This window comes from Centruroides vittatus, unplaced genomic scaffold (genome assembly GCF_030686945.1).
Source record: "Centruroides vittatus isolate TY-2023 unplaced genomic scaffold, ASM3068694v2 contig_480, whole genome shotgun sequence".
Lineage (NCBI taxonomy): Eukaryota > Metazoa > Arthropoda > Arachnida > Scorpiones > Buthidae > Centruroides > Centruroides vittatus.
In genome coordinates, this window is record NW_027122270.1 from 120,834 (window position 1) to 144,735 (window position 23,902).

At 30.6% G+C, this 23,902-nt stretch overlaps 1 protein-coding gene across 1 annotated transcript in view; it reads right to left on the reverse strand.

Moving 5' to 3' along the window:
* The window catches only part of LOC136977853 (probable methyltransferase TARBP1), a 46,984-nt gene that overhangs the window by 3,370 nt on the left and 19,712 nt on the right, over positions 1-23,902 (reverse strand). Inside the window, exons 11-17 of the mRNA XM_067273437.1 lie at positions 15,396-15,467; positions 15,074-15,299; positions 11,370-11,522; positions 9,290-9,558; positions 9,113-9,194; positions 8,362-8,545; positions 8,056-8,250 (exon numbers count right to left, since the gene is read on the reverse strand). Coding sequence (XP_067129538.1) covers positions 8,056-8,250; positions 8,362-8,545; positions 9,113-9,194; positions 9,290-9,558; positions 11,370-11,522; positions 15,074-15,299; positions 15,396-15,467 — 1,181 coding nt within the window. The remainder of the gene's footprint in view (positions 1-8,055; positions 8,251-8,361; positions 8,546-9,112; positions 9,195-9,289; positions 9,559-11,369; positions 11,523-15,073; positions 15,300-15,395; positions 15,468-23,902) is intronic.

A 23,902-nucleotide genomic window follows, 5' to 3' on the forward strand; every position in this document is an offset into this window, starting at 1 on the left:
TACAATTAACAAAAGAATGCTAAAATGTGTTAAACTATGTTGTTATATCTTTACTAAATTATAATGAGTAACATTTTAGTCTAATGTTTCTGAATATACAGAACAAAATTTTATTATACTTTGAATACACTACTTGAGAAAAGTACATCAAGTGCCCACCACAATGAGTAGATTCAGTAATTTTTTATATTTGAAATATCAGAAAAACATGGTTTGCTAAATTAAGAATCAGATTCAGTGGCACTAGGAGTGAATTAACCTAATAACTGTTTACCATCCATGAAAATACAAATCCACATATATCAATCCTGCATAAAATAAAATACTACAGTACAATAATTTTTTAACTGTACGAAGAAAATTATAAATTTTTTAAATTTAAAATGCAGTAAATTTCTTGTTAACCAAAATAATAAATAATGGGAATTGTTAACTGAAAAAATCTAATTTGTTTAGAGATCTGAATTAAATAATATTACAATAATATAAATATTATTTGTAAGATTTTCATTAACTCAATTCTCGATAGAAATCAAGTTATTTCAAAACCACGATGTTTAGGAAGAATCACACATGAAAGGGATTTCTATACATTTTATAAAATTATTAAAAGTCAATGTGTGCACGCACTAAACTGTAAGGTTACAAAATATTACAGTTAAATATGTCATTTTACTAAAGTCGTCATCATTAGTGTGCGGGATTATAAATGAACTGTGTCTATTGTAGAGAGTTGATAAGATTATGATCAACTTTCATAAGTGGCAAATTTTGCTAATTATAAAATTATTCATCAATTCCTCAACAAGGGTAGAATTTACTTCATGAAAGAAACATGGAGGAAACAGATGAGTTGTAATGTATTTTTCTAAAGGCTGGCTTATATGATATAACTACTACTGACATTTTGTCACAACAAAAATACACGGACAAGATTTGATACAAGTTTGTATAATGCATTAGAATACAACTAACATATAATATAACTACAATATATAACATATACAACTATATACACACACAAAATATATACAACTAACATATAACTACATCTAACATACAGTATAATTTCTACTTGTCATTGATTGGTTTGATGATGTGACACCAAGCAAAAAAATCTAATCTGCCAGATTTTTGTGATACCAAAGCAACTTGTCAAATCAAGATTGCCAAGTTGTAACTTTGTTCAATTTAGGCACATTGTATATTGTGGTTTCAAGCAACATATCAGCTGTAGTCAAATCATGTAAACATCTTAAGACCTCTCAGACATCCTCTGTTTGGTTCAGATCCAGAGATATGATTATCAAACCCATCCTTAAAATATCCTCTTTCTCAAGAAAATCATTGCTAAGTTGATTTATTTTGACGAACAGAATTTATCAACATTACAACCACTGAAAATAAACATTTAACTCTGGCAAAGTACAATTTTATTTCAAACCTAATGTTTCCCAGTCTCTTCACATTTGCTAAAATATACAAGCCAGGGAGGCAGTTACGTCTACTTATGGACAAATGCAGGTTGGTTGTCAACGTTCCTCTTCAAAACAACATTGTACAAGTTCATTAGTGAAAATATTCAACCTCACCAATTAAGTGTATCAGACCCAGTAACACTAGTGGAACATTTGCATGTCATTAATGGACAAGAAGCACAACATTGTCACAAGTTGATTTACATTGTTGAATTTCAAGATGCTGTACTTGTTCATAAAGTTACAACCCTGCTTTTGCTATTTGAGGGATTTTCTTTTAAAGAACATCAAGAGTTTGCACTAATACCATGACAGACTTTAGAATTGGCACATTTGGCATGTTATTCTCTGTTCTTTGACAGATTGTTTGACAGACAGTTTGACAGGTTGATTTATTTGCAAGAAAGGGGTATACCAATGGGCAGCCTGCTTTCTCATACACTTTGTGAGCTTAATCTTAAGAACTTTGAAAAGTTCTGAAGATTAAGCTCACAAAGTGTACTACCTCACTAATCAGTTTTATGTCTCGTGTTCAGCAGTTTCACCTTTATAATAGATATGGTGATGATATTCTCATCATGTGGCATAAAAAACCAAACTTTCAAAAATATTTTGATGATGATTAACAGTAACCAATTTGAGAAAAGGATAACAGTACTAGAACAATTTCTTGGGCATGGATTTTATACTTACCAAAGGATGGATCATAACTAGGGATTGCAATTGCTGGATCCCTCATCCAGCAATCCAGCTGGATCCAGCGCATTCTTCGGCCTGCTGGATCCAGCACCAGGTGCCGGATCCAGCACTGTGGATTTGCAAATACTCAATTAACTTTCTAAATAATGGCGCAAAAGTCTACGTTGCCGCTTTGCTAACTACTAGACTGCTACTAATTACTTACTCACTACTTTACTAACACTAATAATTAAATTACTTATAAATAAACTATACCTTAATCAATCCAGCAAAATTTAATAAAATAATGTAAGGTCACCGACCGGTGGGGATAAGTTAATCCCGCGTCAGGATGAACCTAAGGGAAGTTTGCATGTGGGTGTGGCAGAAGAGGCAAATGATGACAAGTGTTTTACATAAGGAAACCCGTTAATTGGATAACATTTATGTTTACATCAACAATTGACAGTTCCACTTCTCTACAGTCCTTCGGAGTGGCGAGGATTTCCCTTCCGTCGAAGCCCCAGGGCGAACTAGATGAGATCGCTGGGCAGATGCTCGCAGAGATGCTGCAGCGTCCTATGTTGTTGGCGGCAACACAACACAACACAGATCACGGCTTTTTGAAGGATGTGGAGGAGACTCCCTCTGACCTTGGAGATTCCGATTTTTATAGTTTTTCGCTCGCTATTCCAATTTCCGATTGGCCCCTCATCCCCTTTCCCGTTTTCCGATTGGTCTCTCCTTTGTTTCTAGGCGAAACTCAGGACGACTCGGGTCATGGGAAAGGTCCGATTCGGGGTGTCCATCTGGCACCTTTTTGACCATTGTGTTCGGAGATTGTTGATAAATTTACAAGACTTGAACTCATAATTTAGCCCATTAATTGCGATTTCTGTCATCTAAGAACTTTTATGATTCAAGCGCGATGTTTTTCTATCTATTAAAACTGTCCCCCCTTCCGAAGTTGTCTTCTTAGATCAACTATTTATAAGCACTCGAGTCAGAATTTCACCTATTTATGAGCTTTTGTGTCATAATTCTATTTATTTATGGGTTTTCGTGTCATAATTCTCCCCTTCCGTTTGACATAGATGGATCATTTTTAACATGTGTTTTGGCATGTGTTCCAGCACTCGTTGTTTACATTTTGCGTCGCAATGTCTAGATCAAGAGTTTTTCTTTCTATATAATCTATTGTCATAATTTAAACACAACCATTTCATGATTCACATGATTTCGGACCTCGTCTGGGAACTCACAATAATAATGTATTCAATTGCTTTTAATGATTTTCCTCAGTTACAAAAAAATACATTAACTATAGAACATAAAATGTGTTTGGAATAAATATAAAAAGAATAGTGCTTAATTACATCCCATTTTTAAACAAGATATGTAGATGTACTGCCAGATCTAATAATTTTCATATTGTATACCAACATAACCCCATGTTTTCAAATTTTTAAGAGACGATAAAAAGAAAGAGGATCGGAATTCAACAGCGGGTATACATTCCTTTACACGAACCAATGTTTCAATTGCAAGCTTGTTTATGTGGGTGCAACAATGCGCAGTTTAAAACAAAGGCTCAAGAGCACAAATATACAATCAGTAAGAACCTTGACAACACTGTGCTGGCATCATATGCAAGACAGAAGGATGTTAATGTCCACTGGGATCAAGCAGTAATTATAAAAACGACGACGAATAGGCACATGACAACTGGTTGTATAAACCATAGAGATGCAGACTCATTGTCTACCGTGTGGAGATTCTTTTACATTAATTAATGTTATTAACGGACAATTCTGGTTTCGTTGTTATATCTTATATATATATATACTGTATATATATTTTCCGCTATTTATTTTGTTTATTTATCTATATTTTGTCCGTTTGGGCGTTTTCCGTTAATTGTAATATTTATTCCGAACACATTTTATGTTCTACTGGTATATTTAATGTTCTATTTTTTTGTAACCAAGGAACATTGTTAAAAACGATTGAAAACATTATTATTTCATTAAATTTTGCTGGATTGATAAAGGTGTAGTTTATTTAACTTATTCTACTTCCAGTACATAGTTTTATATACTTATAAATAACTACAGACTAATATGTAGAGCCTATATAAGAAAACTGGTAAGACTGATAGCCACTTAATCACTGATTATCTGTCCTTACATTATTATAATATATTAATATAAATTAATTAGTAGAATTACCTTTGCTATTATTTAACTTAAAGATTACATTATAATTATAATCTAACTAAACATTTAAAGTTAATTATCTCTATCTCAAGTGTTAAACTGAACCAAAGTTAAGTTTACTACCAAATGCGTAAGAAGTTTTACTGATTTATAGTGACCAGTCTAAATAATAAAAGCTTCTTAAGTATTTTTAAAAAATGTTTTATTTCTTAAAAAAAAAAACCATAAATTGCTGGATAGATAGATAGACAGATAACACTTTATTGCACCAAAAATATATCCATGCTGGATCCGCGCTGGATCCAGCTGGAATGATTTCAATCCAGCAAAAATCCAGCTGGATTTAAAACACTGCTGGATTGCAATCCCTAATCATAACAGAAGTATTCTGAAAACCAAGGAATACCATCCTTTGTTCATCCCAAGTATATCCCATGACACCTATTAGTTCAAGTTGTTGGCATTTATAGACTTAGAAGAGCTTTCTTCCAACTGTTTTAAGTGTTTTAAATAGTATGGAGGAGTTATAATACATAAAGTAGAAGAGCATGCGTATGCCTCCAACAGAATTGAGCGTATAGTTAAACAGTATCAGAATAACATGCCTAACAGATTACATAAGAGAAATGCCACAAAATTCAAGGTGGTTAGATATAATAGCTATCTCCTTACGTAAGTTGACTAAATTCCTGAGTAGAAAATCCTTATATTTTAAAAGGAATCCTTTGGTACATGCTGTTTAGGAATGATAAGAAACAGCCAGACCCACTTCATATGCCCAGAGTATATTTTGTACAGATTAGAGAAAATAGGGATGGTAAAGACTTGGAGTATATTAGTGCCATTGCATGCACATTCAAGGCAAGAATAGTTGCGTATGATGCCAGAATAAAGAGCAAGCAGTCAGTAGTGGCATCAGGAGCTTATGCCTTAAACCAAGATATGACTTTTCTTATAATTTTGGCCTCTTCTAGGCCAAAATTATAAGAAAAGTATGCAACATCTCTGACTTCAGATTAGAGGAGTCAAAAATTGATAAATCTTCAATGATTATTAAGTGTACAGAAGCATTTCCATTTTCTTGAAGATCATTTTATGAAATTTAATTGAAGATTTATACAATCCAGAGATTTCTTTTTGGACATTTAATTATACTTTTAGTTCATATATTATTGATAATATTTTATTTATTTTGGTTTGCTGATTGCAAAATTCTTTAGTGTTTTCTCACACAATCCAACAGTTATATATCAATGGTATTTGATTTTAAAATTACCATCCAAACTAATGTTACGTACAAAATTTAAAATATGGCACAGGTAATTCTGAGAAATATTTTAAATGTAATCATATAGCATAAGTTTAAAATCTAATGTTTGATGGGATATTTGGTAATTTTGAATGTTTTTTGCTCTAATTCTGTTTTGGAACTTTGGTGTTTCTGTTAGAACCCTGATGATGCCCATTCAAGTATGGTCAAAAACATAAGCTTTGAAATAAAAGAATACTTTGCTGGAGTTAAAGGTTTATTTGCTGTGTTATGTTTTACGCAGTTACAAACTTTTGTGTTTATCAACATTATTTTATTTCTATGTATTTTATTTATAACATAAAAGTATATTTTAATGTAATATATAAAAGCCTTATAACGTGAAGAAAAAACTAAAATTATGGATACAGGCATCTATATGATATTGAAGAATAAGTTACAGATTGTATCATTTCAAACATAATGAAGTTGACAGTGCCATTTAAAAGACTGTGCACATTTACGTAATACTAGCGAATAAGCCTGGCGTTGCTCGGGCAAATGATTTGGATGATTTGATAAATATTGTACATTTGGAAATTAAGTTATTACTATCAAAAACAAAAAATGGCAGCTAAAATAGAACAGTAGAAGCCATTCTTCAGGTTAAGCCTTAATCTTCTCCCTCTCCCCTGCAGGGGAATTTCCAAAACTCCCTTCTTAGTGTGCATTTTCATAATGTACCCTAACTGTGTACCAAATTTCACCTCTTTAGGTTCAGCGGTTTGCTCTGGGCAATGATGAATCAGTCAGTCAGTCAGTCAGGACATGTAATTTTATATATTTAGATATATTTATATATTATATGATTCAAGATTTATCATTATTTCTGTATTCATATCTAGTCAAAGTTCAATCTTATGCTTTAAGGAGTTTTTATAATTAATTTTTAATTTTTAAAAAAATTTAGCAGAATAATATTAATGATACATCATGCTCAATTTAATAACATTTAAGTCAATAAATTATAAACAATAATTTAGGACTAAAACATAGATTCGCTTTGAATTTAGTGTTAAAGTTAAGGATCATTTTCTAAGTCTTAACTTCATTCTATCAGACAAAATCTTAATTTCTTAACATAAAAATTTAATAAATTTGAAACTTTTTGAATTTCTCATGAAAATTACAACAAAAAAATACAAATTAAGATAAATTAAGGTTAATAATATAATACAAAGAATTTACTAAAGTAACATGCTTCTTATTGTTATATGCAAACCATTATATAAATAACTTTCTTCATACATTAATCTGACATACAGACAGAATCTGAGAGCATGCAACAAGAAATAATCATTTATATTTTCTCTGTATACCTTAATTTTGTGTTTTTATTTATCTATGGTATAAGTCCTTTGAAATATTTGTAAGCATATCTTCAATAGATTAATTGCAATAATTTAATGAGAAATATTTTTAGACATAAGTAAAAGAAAAATAAGGAAATTTCATCAATTATATAAATGGATAAATGGAAAATATGATGGATAACATCATATTTTATTAAGGCAAGATGGATATTGTACATTTATTCAAGAAATTTCTTCATTTTTGTATTACTTTACTTATTAGCACCAAACATCTATTTTTATTGTTAATCTATCATTGTTATATACACACTAATATAAGAACATTTCATTTTAAATGGGAATATCAAATCTTTAGAAATTGACAGCTCTTAATCATAAATATAAAATCACTTCTATTTATTTAAACAAAATACCATTTTATAATGCCAAAATTTCTGTGCTATGGCAAAATCACTACTTCCTTGCTATATTCTGATACATAAAACAAGAAATTCAGTGTTGTAAATATCTCTTATAAAAACATTAGCAATCACAATGCTAAACATTATTCAAACTACATGCAAAAAGCAAGAAGAAAATAAAAAATATCACATTACCATCCTTTATGAAATGTAAAAATGTACAATAAATTATGTTTTTTAACAGCTCTTATTGCTTTAAGATTAGTCAACTTTTATGTTATCAACTAAAATATTAAAATAAGTAAGACAAAAACCTTTCACACTTTGTTTCTAGCAGTTTAATCACTAAGTACAAACGTTTTTGGCCATTTTAAATGGCCTTCTTCAGGTACAGAAACGGCCAAAAACGTTTGTATTTAGTGGTTAAACTGCTAGAAACAAAGTGTGAAAAGTCTTTGTCTTACTTATTTTATTGTAAGTAGTTCTAGCTTTGAGTGCATAAAACTAAAATATTATCATGAACTTAAAAAATATGGGCATAAAATCAATTTTTTAATATTAAATTTTTTATATTTTGGCAATTATTTCTAAAAATAATTTGCCATCCTTATATTAGTCAAACCAGACTTATAATTTTCAAACAACCAAAAAAAAAATTACCTCCTAAATTTGGTGTTTTATCAATAAGAGAAGCAACAACAATTAATCCATCATAATTCCATTGCTTCCTTGTTTGTATTTCTTGAATTGTCTCAGAATCTGGTATAATCTGTTTCCATGGTGTTATTTTCTTCTGAAAATTAGTTACATTATTAATCTCATCTGATTCTGCTTGATTTTCATTGGCTACACAATCTAAAAGAAATAATTAACTGAACTTCACGATAATTATATTTTGAATTTTCATAAATATTTTAAAATGTATCAGTTGTATAATTACTGCGATAAATTTTAGAAAATTATTACCTGATGTTCTTAGAACCCATTCACTAACTTTAAAATCTTTTAAATCAGAATTCGCATTGTAACAATTTATTGTTTTTAGCTCATCATTAGGAGTAAATTTTTCCAGACGATGATCAAAAAGATGCGGCAAGATCCATTCTTCATCACTCAAACTTGATAAACGAGGTAGATCATAAAATATAGTCTAAAAAGTTTTAAATAGTTTATTTTTACATTATTAAATTATAGAATAAATCATTTATATACTTAAATGTCTCAGATAATTTCTCTAAAATTAATATAAAATTTTCTAAGTAGCTGTGAGTTGTCATCTATGTTTTCTTCCTTAAAATCTTGGGTTGTAAAATAGGTTTTAAATTTGTCTTTTGAGGTCGAGATAATTTTTGTAATGTTAATATGCTCTGTGGTATGTATATTATTAATTCTGTGCAAGGATTAATGTAATGTTAATTTAATATTTCTTTGCGTAACATATAAACCCTTCATAATAGATATCTGTCCTATTATAATAAAAATGAATGATTGATTAATTGATTGATAAAAGACACAGTTAATAAATTTGGTTCTTAAAATAATTTCTGAAATTTCTGAATATTAATGACAAATATTTTTTATTTTAGCAAATAAAAAAAAAACAAAGAATTAACGATAATAAAATCAAATGCAAAAACCTTCAGAATCATTTATTTGACAATAATCTAATAATCAATTAGATGTTATAAATATAAAAATTAAAACATATGAATTTTACCTCCATTGTATAATGCTCTATTGGATTAAATACTTGAAAATAAAAATCAGTTAGTAATTTTTGGGAATTTTTACTGACATTTCTGTAAAAATAATAATTAATCGATTACAATTACTTATCATTAATCAATAACTGATCAAATTATTTACATTTATATATTAAATACATGTATCATACCCATTGTCAATCATTCTTATTCCATCAAAAACCGGTTTATAATTTTTTAAAATATTTTCAAATTTATTAGTTTGACAAACTTTCATAAACTTTTGCACAGCTAATTGAGCATATATCCTAGTATTGAAGTTTTGTCCCATAGTCCATGGAATTATTTCTCGAATCCAAGTTTGTATAAATTCTTGTAAATTTTGTTTAGAAGTAACGCTGATGAGATGAATAAGAATTGAAATGAAAGATACTACACTTCCAATACGTTTTTCTATAGCCTATTAATTAAAACAACTTATTAAATAAATATAAAATAATATATCTAAAAAAATTTAATTATGTTGTTTTAAAACATATTTCTAAACATACATTCTATTGATAATCATTCTTTTTAAAATAATTTTTAATAATTTAGTATTTTATTTTATTTGATATTAGTAACAAACAGTTACGCAATGTTTTATAAGACAATTAGATAATAATTTAGCAGGTTTCCTTTTTTATAGTTTTTCCCTATGAAAATAAAACAAGAATCAGAATAAAGTACACATAAAATCACATGGCAAATTAGTCAGCAGTAAGTTAACATTCTTAAACATACAATAACTTGGCAATCTTTTTAAATTCTCGCTAACGGCATTCCAAATGACTGCCATTCTATAAGGCAAACAGTGTTGATCTATAGTTAAATAACAATTAGGAATTAATAAATTATAAGTATATCCATGAATTTCTATTCAAGAATTCAGAAAATCAACTATTTTCTGGAATTCTGAAATAGAGGTTCCAGAAGTTTTCAATTCTAGAGAAAATTTATATGAAATATATATTCCTTTCTAGAATTTACAATTTATATACTAATAAAAATTATTTTGAAAGAAAGTTTTCTGTTATTTGTAATATATTTTAATGTTGTTTCAGTTGGTAGTAAGCAGCTAAGCAAGCGAGCCAACGACAGTCTGTTTCATATAACGTGAACTATATTGTTGAATTGCTTACTTAGTTGCTTGCCACACAGATGTGCCCAACATTTCTGCTTTCAGGATTATCATCATAACAATGAAGATGAAGAATTTTCATATATGTTAAACTGTTTAACCTTCTAACACACCAAGTTAAAATATAAATCTTCTTACTTGAATCATACAGTAGTTCATGATGTTTCGATGGATTTGGAATGCGTGCGCATTAGGAATACGTAATCAAATGCCTTCGAAAGAAACTCGAAAGTTTAAGAACCAGCTTGCAATGGTTTTGAGTGGATGCCTGAAGAAGAGCTCAGAAGGGGCATCGAAAACGTTAGAACTTTAAAAACAAATTTTGCTCTGGTTAATTGGTTTCAAGTAAGAAGATTTATATATTAAACTATGACAGTGGGAATTTATAGGTCTACAATTTTTTCAAATTGCAGCCCAATCAGAGGGTGATTTGTATGCTCACTAACCATAGTAATAGACTTATTTATACAAAGATGATATTTTAACTAACTAATTAATTATGGTATTTTATTTATATAGATTCAAGGACATGAGTAGATGGTCAGTTACATTCAAAGGAATATCATGTTGAAAAAATATTACAATCATCATGTAGAACAGATTTTTTTTATTATTGTTGTTATTAATTCATTTTAATTTTATTGTAAAACAGAAATTAAAATGACAATTTTAAAATAAATAGCCCTGCAGGTTTTTTTTTCAGTTTTTGTGCAATAATGATGCCAATAAGTTATTATTATAACAAGTGTTTATTATCCATTACTCAGGCTGACTCATGTCTACTCTTTCACTGCTTGGACTATAGTATTTGCTGTTGTAGGTTCAGATGATTCCAAAGTCAAGGACAAATTGATTTATAAATTTCATTAAATTTAATGAACCTGAATGTAAATAAATATTTATTTTATTCTATAACAATATATTTACAAAAAATAATTCAAATATGTTGAATATATCTTAAAATTTATTAAATACCAGTAATATTAAAAAGTTAATATAAAAAAAATTGTTTCTGATCTCAATTCTTTTCATATTTTATATCCTAAAAATATTTATTTCTTTACAAAATATGTTTTCAATTATAATCTTACCTTATGAAAATATACAGCAAATTCTTTTTCCAGTGTTGGATAATGATAAATAATTCTGACAACAGTCCATTCCAAAAAGTATCTTACTGAAGGTTGATGATTTTCATTTACCAATAAGGAATAAATTTCTTTCAATAACTGTTTGCAATTTTCCTAATAAAACATTTAAAACTTATTTTTATAACAGTATTAATTTTTCTTAATCATTAAAATGTTTGTATAAATATATTCATGTATTAAAATTTAGCAATTTCTAAAAATATATTTGTTAGTTAACTCATAATTTCAGTCTACATTATTTAAGTTTATCCATTAATAATTAATAATTTGAGTAACTCTTAGTTAATTGAATGAAATAAGTTACTGAAACGCCAAAATTCTTAATGCTTAGCAACTAAATCATTTTTTTTTTATTTGTATCTATACACAAGATAAATTATGATGGCTCATATATACAAATTTTTCTTATAAATATATATGTATATATATGAAAGTTAATAAGTTTTATATACAGTCGACTCCGCATAAGTCAACACCCGGATAACTCAACACCGTAGGTTAATTAGTCAGCTTTCTGTGGTCCCGACCGACTTACATAGGCAATAATGTTATTAACCTTAAAAAACTCGGTTTACTTGACATCGTTTAACTCGTCATCACTGGATAAATCAACATACTTTTTCTGTTTCACACTTTTTAGACATCTGATAAGTCGACTCCCTCCTGAAAAAATGAGTTCACACCACACAGCTTATTGTACGGTGTGAACTCATTTTTTCAGGAGGGGAGTCAACTTATCAGACGTCTAAAAAGTGTGAAACAGAAAAAATATGTTGATTTATCCAGTGGTGACGAGTTAAACGATGTCAAGTAAACCAAGTTTTTTAAGGTTAATAACATTAATGCCTATGTAAGTCGGCCGGGACCACAGAAAACTGACTACGTAACTGACGAGTGTCAAGTTATCCGGGTGTCGACTTATGCGGAGTCAATTGTATATGATTTTTTTTAATCGTGTACTCCAAACCAATTATGGTGTGGATAAAATAAACAAACAAAAACAAACATTTTCGAACTCCTTCCAAGTTCTTCATCAAGTTTTGTAACCATTCCCCAATGGGTCTTTGTAACAGCTTTTTTTTGGACTCAGAAAGTTATTGCATTTCTTTCTAATTAAACTGCTGTAATATATTCAAAATATCAAATTAATTAGCAAGAAATGCAATAACTTTCTGAGTCATAGAAAAAATTCATTATGAAAATTTAGGGCAAGCTTGTAAGCTTGTAGAATGAATTAAAAAATAAAAAGTATAGTGTATATTAAAATGCCTAAATCTTACTAATAAAAATAATAATCCATTAAGAAATATCAGCATAAGACAAAGAAGAATATAAAAAATTTTGTCTAAGAGAATTTTTACTTTCCTGACTATTATATATAACAGAAGAAAAGTATGGCAATAGGTCAAAAAATGGCCACCCAAGATTCTTTTTGAACTTAGGACACCTTGAAATGTTGAGAAATGCAAAAAAATTCAGGGTAATTTCTGTATGTATCCAGGTTAGTGTGTATGTGTGTGGGGCACAATTTTGTTTACCCTCTTTGAAGCTTAACAACTCTTGTGCTTTTAGTCAAAAATTTCTGAAATTTTGCAGGGAAGTTTGTGTATTAGAAGGATTGATGCTATTCAATTTTGTTGATTAAAGGTTGATGGGGTAGAAGATAAAGCTGGTCATGTGTCATATCTCAAATAGGGTCAGACTTAATGATGGTTTTACTCATTATTAGCATTTACAATTTTTTCTAAAACCCATCCCTACCCTCAAAATTAAGCTTTTTGCCATTTTATAATAGTTAAAAATATATAATGTTTTTAAAATAAAATATAACAGCATATGGTACCACCAAAATTTTAAATGTCGCTGAGAAAGTTAAGTAACTCATTGCAGGTTTATTTTTATTTAGTTTGTTTACCCATTAACAGATATTGTTTACTGTCCTTAACCTTACTTTTCATTTTTCTTATTTTTAGACTTTTTCTTGTTTTTCTGAAACAATCGGACTGTCTACAGTATGAGCTCTGTTCAAAAATAACCAAACATTTTGAATTGGGTAAAAACGGAATGTCCTAGTGTCGTGAAGTTGAAAACACTACATTTGGTAAAAATATATGGCCAGGATGAATTAAACATTACAAAAAAGCCTTTAAAAGATTCTTCTAAAACAATATATACAAATGTGTCTTTATTCCAATCCAGTCCTTTCAAACACACATTTGAGGAATGAACAATTTCATCCTTGCCATATATTTTTATCAAATGTATATTTTAAATTTTATATGAAGTGCCACCGCCAGAGGGATATTTTAACTGTTTTACATTTAAAGCTGGACGAGCAGCCTATAAAGAAAGGTCAACTTCACCGTGAAACTGTTAATTCCTCAAATGTGCGTTTGAAAGGACTGGATTGGAATAAAAACACATTTGTATGTATTGTCTTGGAAAAATCTTTTTAAAGGTTTTTGTAATTAACAACACTACGTTCATAACAACCTACTAAGTAAGCTGCTTTTATCAGATTATTTTTGATTTCTTGTTTCATTCCATGTTATTGTTTTTTTCAGTGAAAGGTGTTTCAGTCTTCATAGCGATTTTTGCAATGTGTGATTTATGAGAGCAATGATGCAACATGAAGTTTTGCATGAAAAACTTTTATGGAAACATTTCAACTTTTGACTCAAGCTTATGGAACCAATTTCCTAGGTTGTATGCAGTGTTAAGAATGGATTACCCAATTCAAAAGTGGTCGTCAATTAGTTGAAGATGACCCTCAACCAGGAAAGCCTTCGACCTCAACTGATGACACTCATGTTCAGAAAATCAGAGTTGTTCATTTTAAATTTTTGCTTCAAGGTAAAACAGTCAACTGTCAGTACTATGCAGGTGTTTTGAAACAATCGCGTAAAAAAATTCGCACATAAAGACCAGAATTGTGGTAAGACAACTCACGGTTTCTTCACCATGACAATGCACCTGCTCACTCAGCCCTGTCAATTCACCAGTTTTGTGCCAAAAGTCAAACGACTGTCCTCCCCAGTCTCCCTACTCACCAGACCTGGCTCCTTGCAATTTTTTCTTGTTTCCAAAATTAAAATCAATGCTGAAAGGAGGCCATTTTGACACAATTGATGCCATTAAAACAAATCCGTCACAAGCATCGAAGGACAGCCCGAAACAAGATTACCAGGACTGCTTTGCAAAGTGGAAACACCACTAGGATAAGTGTGAGAATAGGAGAGGAAAGTAATTTGAAGGGAACAATAATCTGTAACTTAAAAATTAAAATTAAAAAAATAAAGTTTGGTTATATTTTGAACAGACCTCACATTGTCTTGTAACTACAAGACTTAAAGCTAAAGTTCAGGAGAAAAACTGTACTTTGTATTGCCAATTTTCTATATCATTTATTATTAATATTAAAAATGAATAATATGTTCAATATTAAAGATATTTGAAATTCTCAACTAATTATTATTATTACTAAATCTAATTATAAAAAGTGACAATATAACATTTTCAAAATTTTTTAAACTAAATTTTAAAATTTAATATAAACAGAAACAAGTTCATATAATCATAGTTGAATATCAGTACAATGCAAAGTAGTAAATTTAAGTATCATGTTTATGTTTTTTCATGCTTACCTCAGTTAAAAATGGTTCAAGTAGTATTATTATCTGCCAAATTCGTGTTTTAGTTCTATGAATTAAAGAATTTCCAAAATGACGTGCTTTAGTAGATGAAATTTGTTTATCTTGATTTAAGAGAAGTAATACAATTTCATTTGGAAATCTCTGATATTCAGTTATTGAAAGTAAACGTCTTCTCAAAAATTTAATTGCAGTTATTCTCACCATTATATTATTTACACTAAAGTTAATTAATTAAAAACAAAAGAATATGATTAATTAAAGTAATAAAATTTAATGTTTAGAACTGTAATACAGAAATAATAATCTGACTTACGGTTGAATTAACTGATTGACAGAAACGTCATTCTTAAAACTTTCTATAAATGCTATTGCATCATTTACAATCCTTTGAAAAAATGTTAATAATTTTATTAATTTTAAATTAAGAAAATTCTAAATTAAATAGTTAAATTAAATGATACTTATATTTCTATTATAGAAAACAATCTTCACTAATGATTGCCGGTACATATGAGATTAAATACATCCTCTTCGACCTTAAGATTTCTGGTACCAAACGACGAAAGTTAACAAATTAACGTTTTTGATTCTCCACCGAGATCTTCGTCAGGTTCATTGACACTTGCAAAATGGAATCATTTTGCAACCGGAAATCTTAAGGTCGAAGAGGATGTATTTAATATTTCTATTATTTTAAAAATAATAGCAAATTAGCTTCAACTTCAAAATCTTAAAATTTAAGACTATTGTTACAGAATAGATATTAACAAATTTGAACTCATTTTTATAAAATGCATTATAAGATCTAATAATTATATAAATTAACTTAAACATTTTTCCAGTTTACAAAAACACATGTACTTATTTGAAATTCAATATCCTTTGTGATTGAGTGTAAGTTTTAATTCTAATATTTTAAAGTTTGACTGTTGCACCCTGCCGAGTCAACACCACTCAACCCTTTTTTGTGACATGAGAGGAGACATCTGCAAAAGGGTGTTGATCAGTGTAATGAAGTCTAACTGTTACATATCATTATCACGTGTGTATACTACTGTTAGTCTATTGTTAGTAGCCATCTGTTCTTTTTTTCATTATTATTAAACATTATTCATTGTTATTATTTTTATAACATCTAAAACAACCACAGAATCCTTTAGTACAGTCATATTCAAAATTTGTACACATTTGTAAAACATTGCTCATACATTTATTAAAATAAAAGAAATACATTCAAATTTTCAAATATTAAAATAAAAACATTTTGTTCTCTGATTTCTCTCATTGAAATAAATATACTTCTTTGGTTTCTAGCTATCTGTCTACTCTATATACATAAAACAGTTAGCTGAAAATTGTCATAAACTTTTTATTATGAATATTATATATTGGGAATAATGAGTTAAAGCCTGTGAGGTGAACAAGTGAAGCAAGTGTAGAGTTGGGCTGCTATGACAGCCAAGAAAAAAAGATAAAAAATAGTGGCACTGGAAATCAATGAATTGTCGAAAACATTTTGAACACAGGCAAAATAAGCAGAAACAGTTTCTATACTTTGGTTTCTCAAATATGGCCACCGGGAAGTCAATTTTGTAATTTTTTACTCACTAAGTATCATTGAAATAGTCAGGATTTTGGGAAATTTTTGACTGAATAATAAAATCCTAAACACAAAGGAATGTAAATGCTATTTCAAGAAATTCTTAATACATTTTCACATAGATACAGTCATGAACCATTTTTCTATACTTGCATGTGCAGCTATAGTAAAATGTTTTCTGATAACCCAACTCTATACAGATGCAATAGATTCTTTTTATTTTTTTCTTTCCTAGCATTTTCAAGTCTATAACAGAAATATATTGTTTAAAATTAATTATATTATTCTCCAGACTTCTCAAAAATTCTCAAATATATTTGAGAAGTCTGGAAAATAATATATATATATATTATATGAGAGAATATATTAGGTTGTAAAAGTAAAATTTGGATATTTTGAAAAAAAAAATAAAACCATTATTGACAATTAACTCAACAATGATTACAGTTCCATCTTATAGGTAATCACCATCAATATCAATCACATCTTGCCACCATTATTGGCAAACTTTCTATGCTATGAGCATAGAACAAGTAGGGTTTTTCTTTGAAGAAAATCTTGAGACTCAGATATTGTCATTGAACTGTATAATAGCAATATGTTTCTGCAGGGCATGAAAAAATGGTAGTCAGTTGGCACCAAGTCTGGGCTGTAAGGTGAATGAGGCAGAACCTCCTAGCCCAACTTCTCTAAGGTCATGTTTGCTCTATGTGCTGATAAGATGCCATGGTGGTATCAGACTGTCAATTTTTGAAATGATTGAGAACACTCAAGTTGTGCTAATCTCTGATGGTCAACTGTGGATTATCATCTATCAGTTGCAGGAGAATGTCATATCTTTTTTTTTTTTTTTGTAAAAGTTGGCAGTTAAGGAGACACACTCTTTCCGCTCAAAGAGCACTATGAGAGTTACAAGAGTGTATATTTGGTTTCAAGAATGACTCACCAATGCACAGGGAAGCTGCCCATTCGGTAGTCTGTGGGACAACAGCATGTAATATACCGAGAAGAGATAGAGATGTAGAAGTATCACCAAGCCTCTGAGCATTCCATGAATTGTACATATAGCTTATTATACTAATCAAAATAAAAATATCTAAACTTAGGGCTAAATCTAAACTTATATACAAGAATAAATACTAAATTAAGACTTAAGTAACATATAGTTGTAGACACCAACACCCAAACGTAATATACATATAAAGACAAGAAACACAAAACAGTATAATTGGTTTTTTCTTTTTTTTTAATATTTATTTATTTATTTTTTTAAATTGTATTTATTTATTTATTTTTATTTATTTATTTATTTTATTTATTTATTTATTTATTTTTTATATCTTATTATTATCATTACTATCATTGTTATCACCACTACCATTATTATTATTATTTTTTTTAAATATTTTTTTAATATTTTTAATTTATTTTATTTTTATTTTTTTATTATTATTATATATATTTTTTAAATATAAATTTATATATACATACAAGTAACACAAACAAATACAAAACAACAAATTATAAATAGATGAAAACAGTAGTCAGTAGTGGGTAGGTGCAGATCAACAAACAGAGAGTAAAGTATACAAAGTACAGTAAAGATAGAAAAATGTTATTTGTCTAGTTTGGTCCATATTTGTTGAAGCTTTCTATGATGCAACGTTTGAAGATTTTAAGATCGTCTTCGTTCTGTGTGAGTTCACTTAGTGCCACGGGCCAGGTAATTAATTTGTTTATGAAGTGTGTAATGAGTTGCCTCTGCCAAGGGTCGAAAAGAGCACAATTATATATTATGTGTTCTACAGTGTCGGGTACATTATCTCCACAGTTACAGTTTGGTTGATTTATAATTTTGAATCTAGTTAGATAATTATTAAATTTGCCATGTTCTGTAAGTATTTGTGTTAGCCGAAAATCATGGGTTATAATTTTGCAGTTGTGTCTAGTTTCTAATTTCGGGAAGAACTTGTGTGTAATCTGTCCTTTATTATCTTCATGCCAACGAGTTTGCCATGTCCTGATTGACCAATGCTGGAGATGTAAACGAGCGAATACCACAGGTACGTCACTGTATTTAATTGTGTCATTTAGATAAGCGGTTGTGGCAAGCAAGTCGGCAAGCTCATTGCCGCCACAACCTGAATGGCTTTTTATCCAAGAGATTTGCGTGTTGTGTTTAGTGTAACTTGCTTTGAAGAGTAGGTAAGTGTTGTAGTATAGTTTACTGCTAATTTTAGGTGTGCTCAAAATTTTAATTGATACGTTTGAGTCTGTACATATGAGTGTGTCATTATATTTATATTTTAGAATGTATCTTAGTGCGTGATTGATGGCTAATATTTCTGCCTGTGTTATTGTGCAGTGATTTTCTAGCTTAAATGTTGAACATTGAAGTACTTTATCATCCTTGATGTGACAGAAACCAGCACCCACACCATTTTTTGATTTGGAGCCATCAGTATATATGATGGAGCGTTTGTTAGAAGTGTATTTGACTACTGCTTGTGCATGTGTATATGACGGGTGAGGGAGGGCGCGAAAATCGGCTGGAGAGTCTATTTCATAATGTTTTGTATTTATGATTAATCTGTTTGTTTTTATTGTGTTGTGTAATTCCATTTTACTTTTTATGAGTATGTCTATAGGAATTTTATTGGCTATTACCAACGTTGACTCTCTTGAGAGTGTTCTGTATCCTTTTATCATTTTAATGCAGATTTTTCGTTGAAATTTTAATAACTTTTCACAAAGATATTTGCGATTTAGCGCATGACCCCACACCTGGCAGGCGTATGTTAGTTGTGGGAGGAGGACACCTTCATAGATAGTGTCTAATGTGTTTGAATTTAAACCCCAACGTAAGGTAGCAACTCTGTGTAGCATTAGCAGCATTCGCTCAGCTTTTTGTATTTTTGTATCTATATGTTCTTTCCACGTGAGTTTTGAGTCGAGAGTGCAACCCAAGTATTTAATATCTTCTTGATATTTTAAATATTTACCCTGTAGTCTTAACGTAGGTTTTTTGTGCTTACCTGCTTTGTGTATTAGCATTAACTTAGTTTTATCCGTATTAAATGTAATTTTGCACTCTTCCCCCCAGTTTTCAATTTTACGAAGGATTGATTTTGCTTTGTTTTCTAGTGCTTTAATGTTATCAGCAACAACTGTTACGAGGGAGTCGTCAGCAAAGCAAAACAGTTCGCAATGTGCTGGTAGTTTGATATCAAATATTGTGTTCATTAGGATGTTCCAAAAGCCTGGCCCACAGGCAGAGCCCTGGGGGCAGCCCAGGGAGACATTCCTGGTATAAGTGTTATTGTTGTGTATTAGTGTTGTGCATCTGTTTTTAAAGTAACTAACTGTTAGATCATATAAATTTTTTGGGCAGTTATATCTACGTAATGTGTAAAGTATCTTAGGAATCCAGGCACGATCAAACGCCGCGGAGATATCAAGGGATATTAGTAAACAGTAATCTTTGTTATCTTGACTATTTTTAATTATTTTGGTGACTGCAGATAGGGCGTCTACAGTACTACTTTGTGGGGTAAAACCAAATTGTTTTCTATTAAGTATGTTATTTTTGTGAAGGTGATAATTAATTCTGTTTATTAGTAATTTTTCCAAAATTTTTCCCATAACTGGTAGGAGACTGATCGGCCTGTAGTTTTTGGGTTCACTGAGAATTTGGGTGCCAGGCTTTGGAATTAATTTGCATATTGCCATCTTCCAGGTATTTGGAAAGGTAGCTTGTTTTAGACAGCTATTGTAGATATTGTGTAAGATATCGGGAGTTATCTGGAATATATGTCTTACTATCTCTGGAAGGATCCCGTCGTGCCCGGGTGCTTTTTTATTTTGAAGTGCTTTTATTACATTTTGGACCTCATGTATCTGAAACAGGGAGTCATTTTCCTTGAGATATGGTTCATTAATGCAGAGACGAATTGAGCTATGATTGCTATTGTCTGTGTTTTGCTCATCCTTAGGATAAAAGTAGTCAAGTATTGTTTTTGCTTCATCCTCGCTAGTCATACATTTATTTCCATTTTTATCCTTTAATAATACAGTTTGTTGGTTGGTGTTGCTTTGGTTTTTTAGAAATTTATATACTTTGCCCCATGGGTTTTGATTTCCTACATCAGTACAGAATTCCTTCCAAGAGTGTGCTTTGGATTGTTTGATTAATTTTTGGTAATTGTTTCTTAGCTGGGTATATGTTTGTCTTAGTGTGTCTCGTTGGGATTGTTGCTTACAGCGTTGGTACTTTCGCCTCGCGTTATTTAATAGTCTCCTCTGTAGGGTTAGTTCGCTAGACCACCAGGGAACTGATTGTTTATGTTTGGAGTATGTAGGGATATTTTTATCACAGCAATGTATGATTTTCTTCGTGTATTCCTCGACTATTTCGTTAATGGGTAGGTCTAATTGTAAATTATGTCTAATGCTTTGTGCTTCATTATTGTAATCCAAGTTAAAGTTATCCCAATTTGCCTTGTGTATATTATATTTTTTAGTTATTGCTGTGTTTCTTTGATGTTGATTTCCTATGAAAAGGCTAAATGTAATATATCTATGTCCTGATAGTGTTTCTGTTAGCAGTGTTGACCAGTCTGTAATATGCTGGCCTATGTTCCCAGTGGTTAGTGTGAGGTCTATATGGCTAGAACCCTGGTGGTTATAGAAAGTAGGCGGGCCTTTAGTGTTTTGTAGTGTGATTTTGTTGTTCAGTATGAATTCGAGAAGTGCAACGCCACGGCCATTTCCAACCCTGTTCCACCATGCTGTAGATCTGCAGTTTGAGTCTATTCCTATTAGCAATGGGTAGTTTGCTTTTGTTAAAAGGTATTTTATGTTTGGAATCTGCTCGTTAACATTGCCACTTGGTCGGAAATAGGTGGAGTTTATTAGTAATTTCAAATTATTAACTTCCAAATAAACTGTGGTCATTATCTCATTGCTGAGCTCTTCTATTAAAGTAGCCCGTAGTTCAGGGTTGCAAACAACAATGGCTGTGTATTGATTCTTTGTGTGTACTTTGAATCGCTGGGGAAAGCCCTTGATCTTGATCTGTATGGTATGGTTCTTGAATTATTGCTATATCTGTACTGTTTTCTGTGATATATTTTACCAGGTGGTCCGTAGCACTAGAACCTCTATCCAAGTTAATTTGTATGAAGTTAATTGAGTTTTTCTTTAATATTCGCATACCCTTGCTTTAGCTACCTCACACTGATATTTAAAGACAGGACAGTTGCGATTTCTGGCTCCATGATTGGTATTAACCTTATCTTGCTCTCTTCGGCATGATTTGTTATATTTCTCACTGTTGATGCATTTTAACTCGTGTAACTCACACTCGCATTCACGTGAAGTATGACCTGCTTTTGAGCAGTCAGGGCAGTGAATCCCGGCATTACATTCATTTCCAAGATGTCCATATTGAAAGCACTTATTACAGCGCTTGAAGTTATAAAAGTCTCTTATCTTTGAGCTGTTCCAGCCTATTGAGATTATGTCTCCATTGTCCTTTAATTTCCTGCGACAAGATGGCATTAGTTCTAACACCCAAGCACACAATTCCGTATGCTCGTTCTTGTTGATGGGAAAGAGTGGTTTGAAGTTATCTTCTTGCAGTTCTGTGTTATATATCATCAAGTTTTTTTTTACGTCTGTGTTTTTCCAGCTCAAAGGTATTTTGTTTATTGTAATCTTTGGGTTTTGTTTTCTGGGAGCCTTTGCCTCGAATTTGTTAGAATTGTTTATTTCAGATTTTAGTCTCTCTGCTCCCTCCTTGGAGCTGCATCTCAGTATAACTCCATTTCTTATTTGTCTCATATCCTTGACGCCTACTTTTATTTCTTTAATGTCAATTGTCTTCTTTAGTTCTTCATCCATCTCGGTTGGTTTTATTTGTGATTCCTTTGGAAACACCATTATGTCTGTTTCTGTCGTCTTATGTATTGGTTTTTTCAAGATCTCTGCATATAATTTTTTCTTAGGTTCAGGTTGAATAGTCATGCTTTTAAGTGTTTTCAACTCTTCTTCAAGCTTAAGGGTTCTATCCCTTTCCTCATGGTAGAGTAACAATAAGTCTTCAAACAGTTCAGACACACAATCGACGTGTGTTAGGGCACTCTTTTTTAAAACTTTATTGATGTTTTTGCTTTGATTAATGCATCTCTGTATTTCTTTTATGCTGTTTCTGTATTCTTTTACTTTGTCACCTTCGTCTTCTTCTACTTCCTGGATATCCTTTGTTTCATCTGCAGACATTTTGAGCAGCGATTCGTACAAAAACGGCTCAATAGATTTGCGTAAACACAGTAATAAACTACTCCTTAACTAAATTCCCTATTCAATAATATAAGACAAACGGGAAATCAAGATGAGATATTTTTACAAATTGGTAACTAGACAAAGAAGTAGTTTTACTGAAAGTGAATTAAAAATAAAACTACTGAACTGATTTCAAAAATACAAACGGCGCGTTAATCTACGTAACGAGCCGGGTACAACGATATTTTACTATTGATAACCCGCATAAAACTAAAAAGTTACAAAACACGTGTCTAACAACTAGACCCGTAAGCCTAACTAGGCTTAGCTGCCTTTGTTTAAAGGTAAAAACTTTAAACTCTAGTAGCTTCGCAAATAATTAACAGAAATTAATAAAATAACCAGTGAAATGCTCAGAGTAACTTAATGAACAAAACTGTGTATAAGAAACACTCACCAAACAGCGATAAACCACTAAAAAAGTCCAAAAAACGAGAAGCGCACAAAAGTGTGACCTCTCACTACCGAGACCAACTGCCAACAACCGAGAATGTCATATCAATGCTGAAATTGCTGGCTAGAGGGGGTTAAATCACTAATAAATTTTGTTACATCTCAATTTCATTATTTGCTTAATTAAATACAAATCGCTCCAAACAACAGCAGTGATACTACACCGGAGTAAAGAAAAAACAAACATACCACTGAGCCTGTTACCAGTTCTAATAAACAGACCATTATGAATGTTTTCGAACTCTCAGGTTCTTCCTCAGGTAACTAATAACTCCTGAATGAATGCGATTCAAATTAAATTCAATTGGAACACCAGTCAGAACTTTATCGCGTGGATATCGATAACGTCATTCAGGCATGTGCCCCTTAACCGCTGTAGATTATTCTGTTCTTGTCTACGAGCACCTGCCAAACTGTTGACAGAG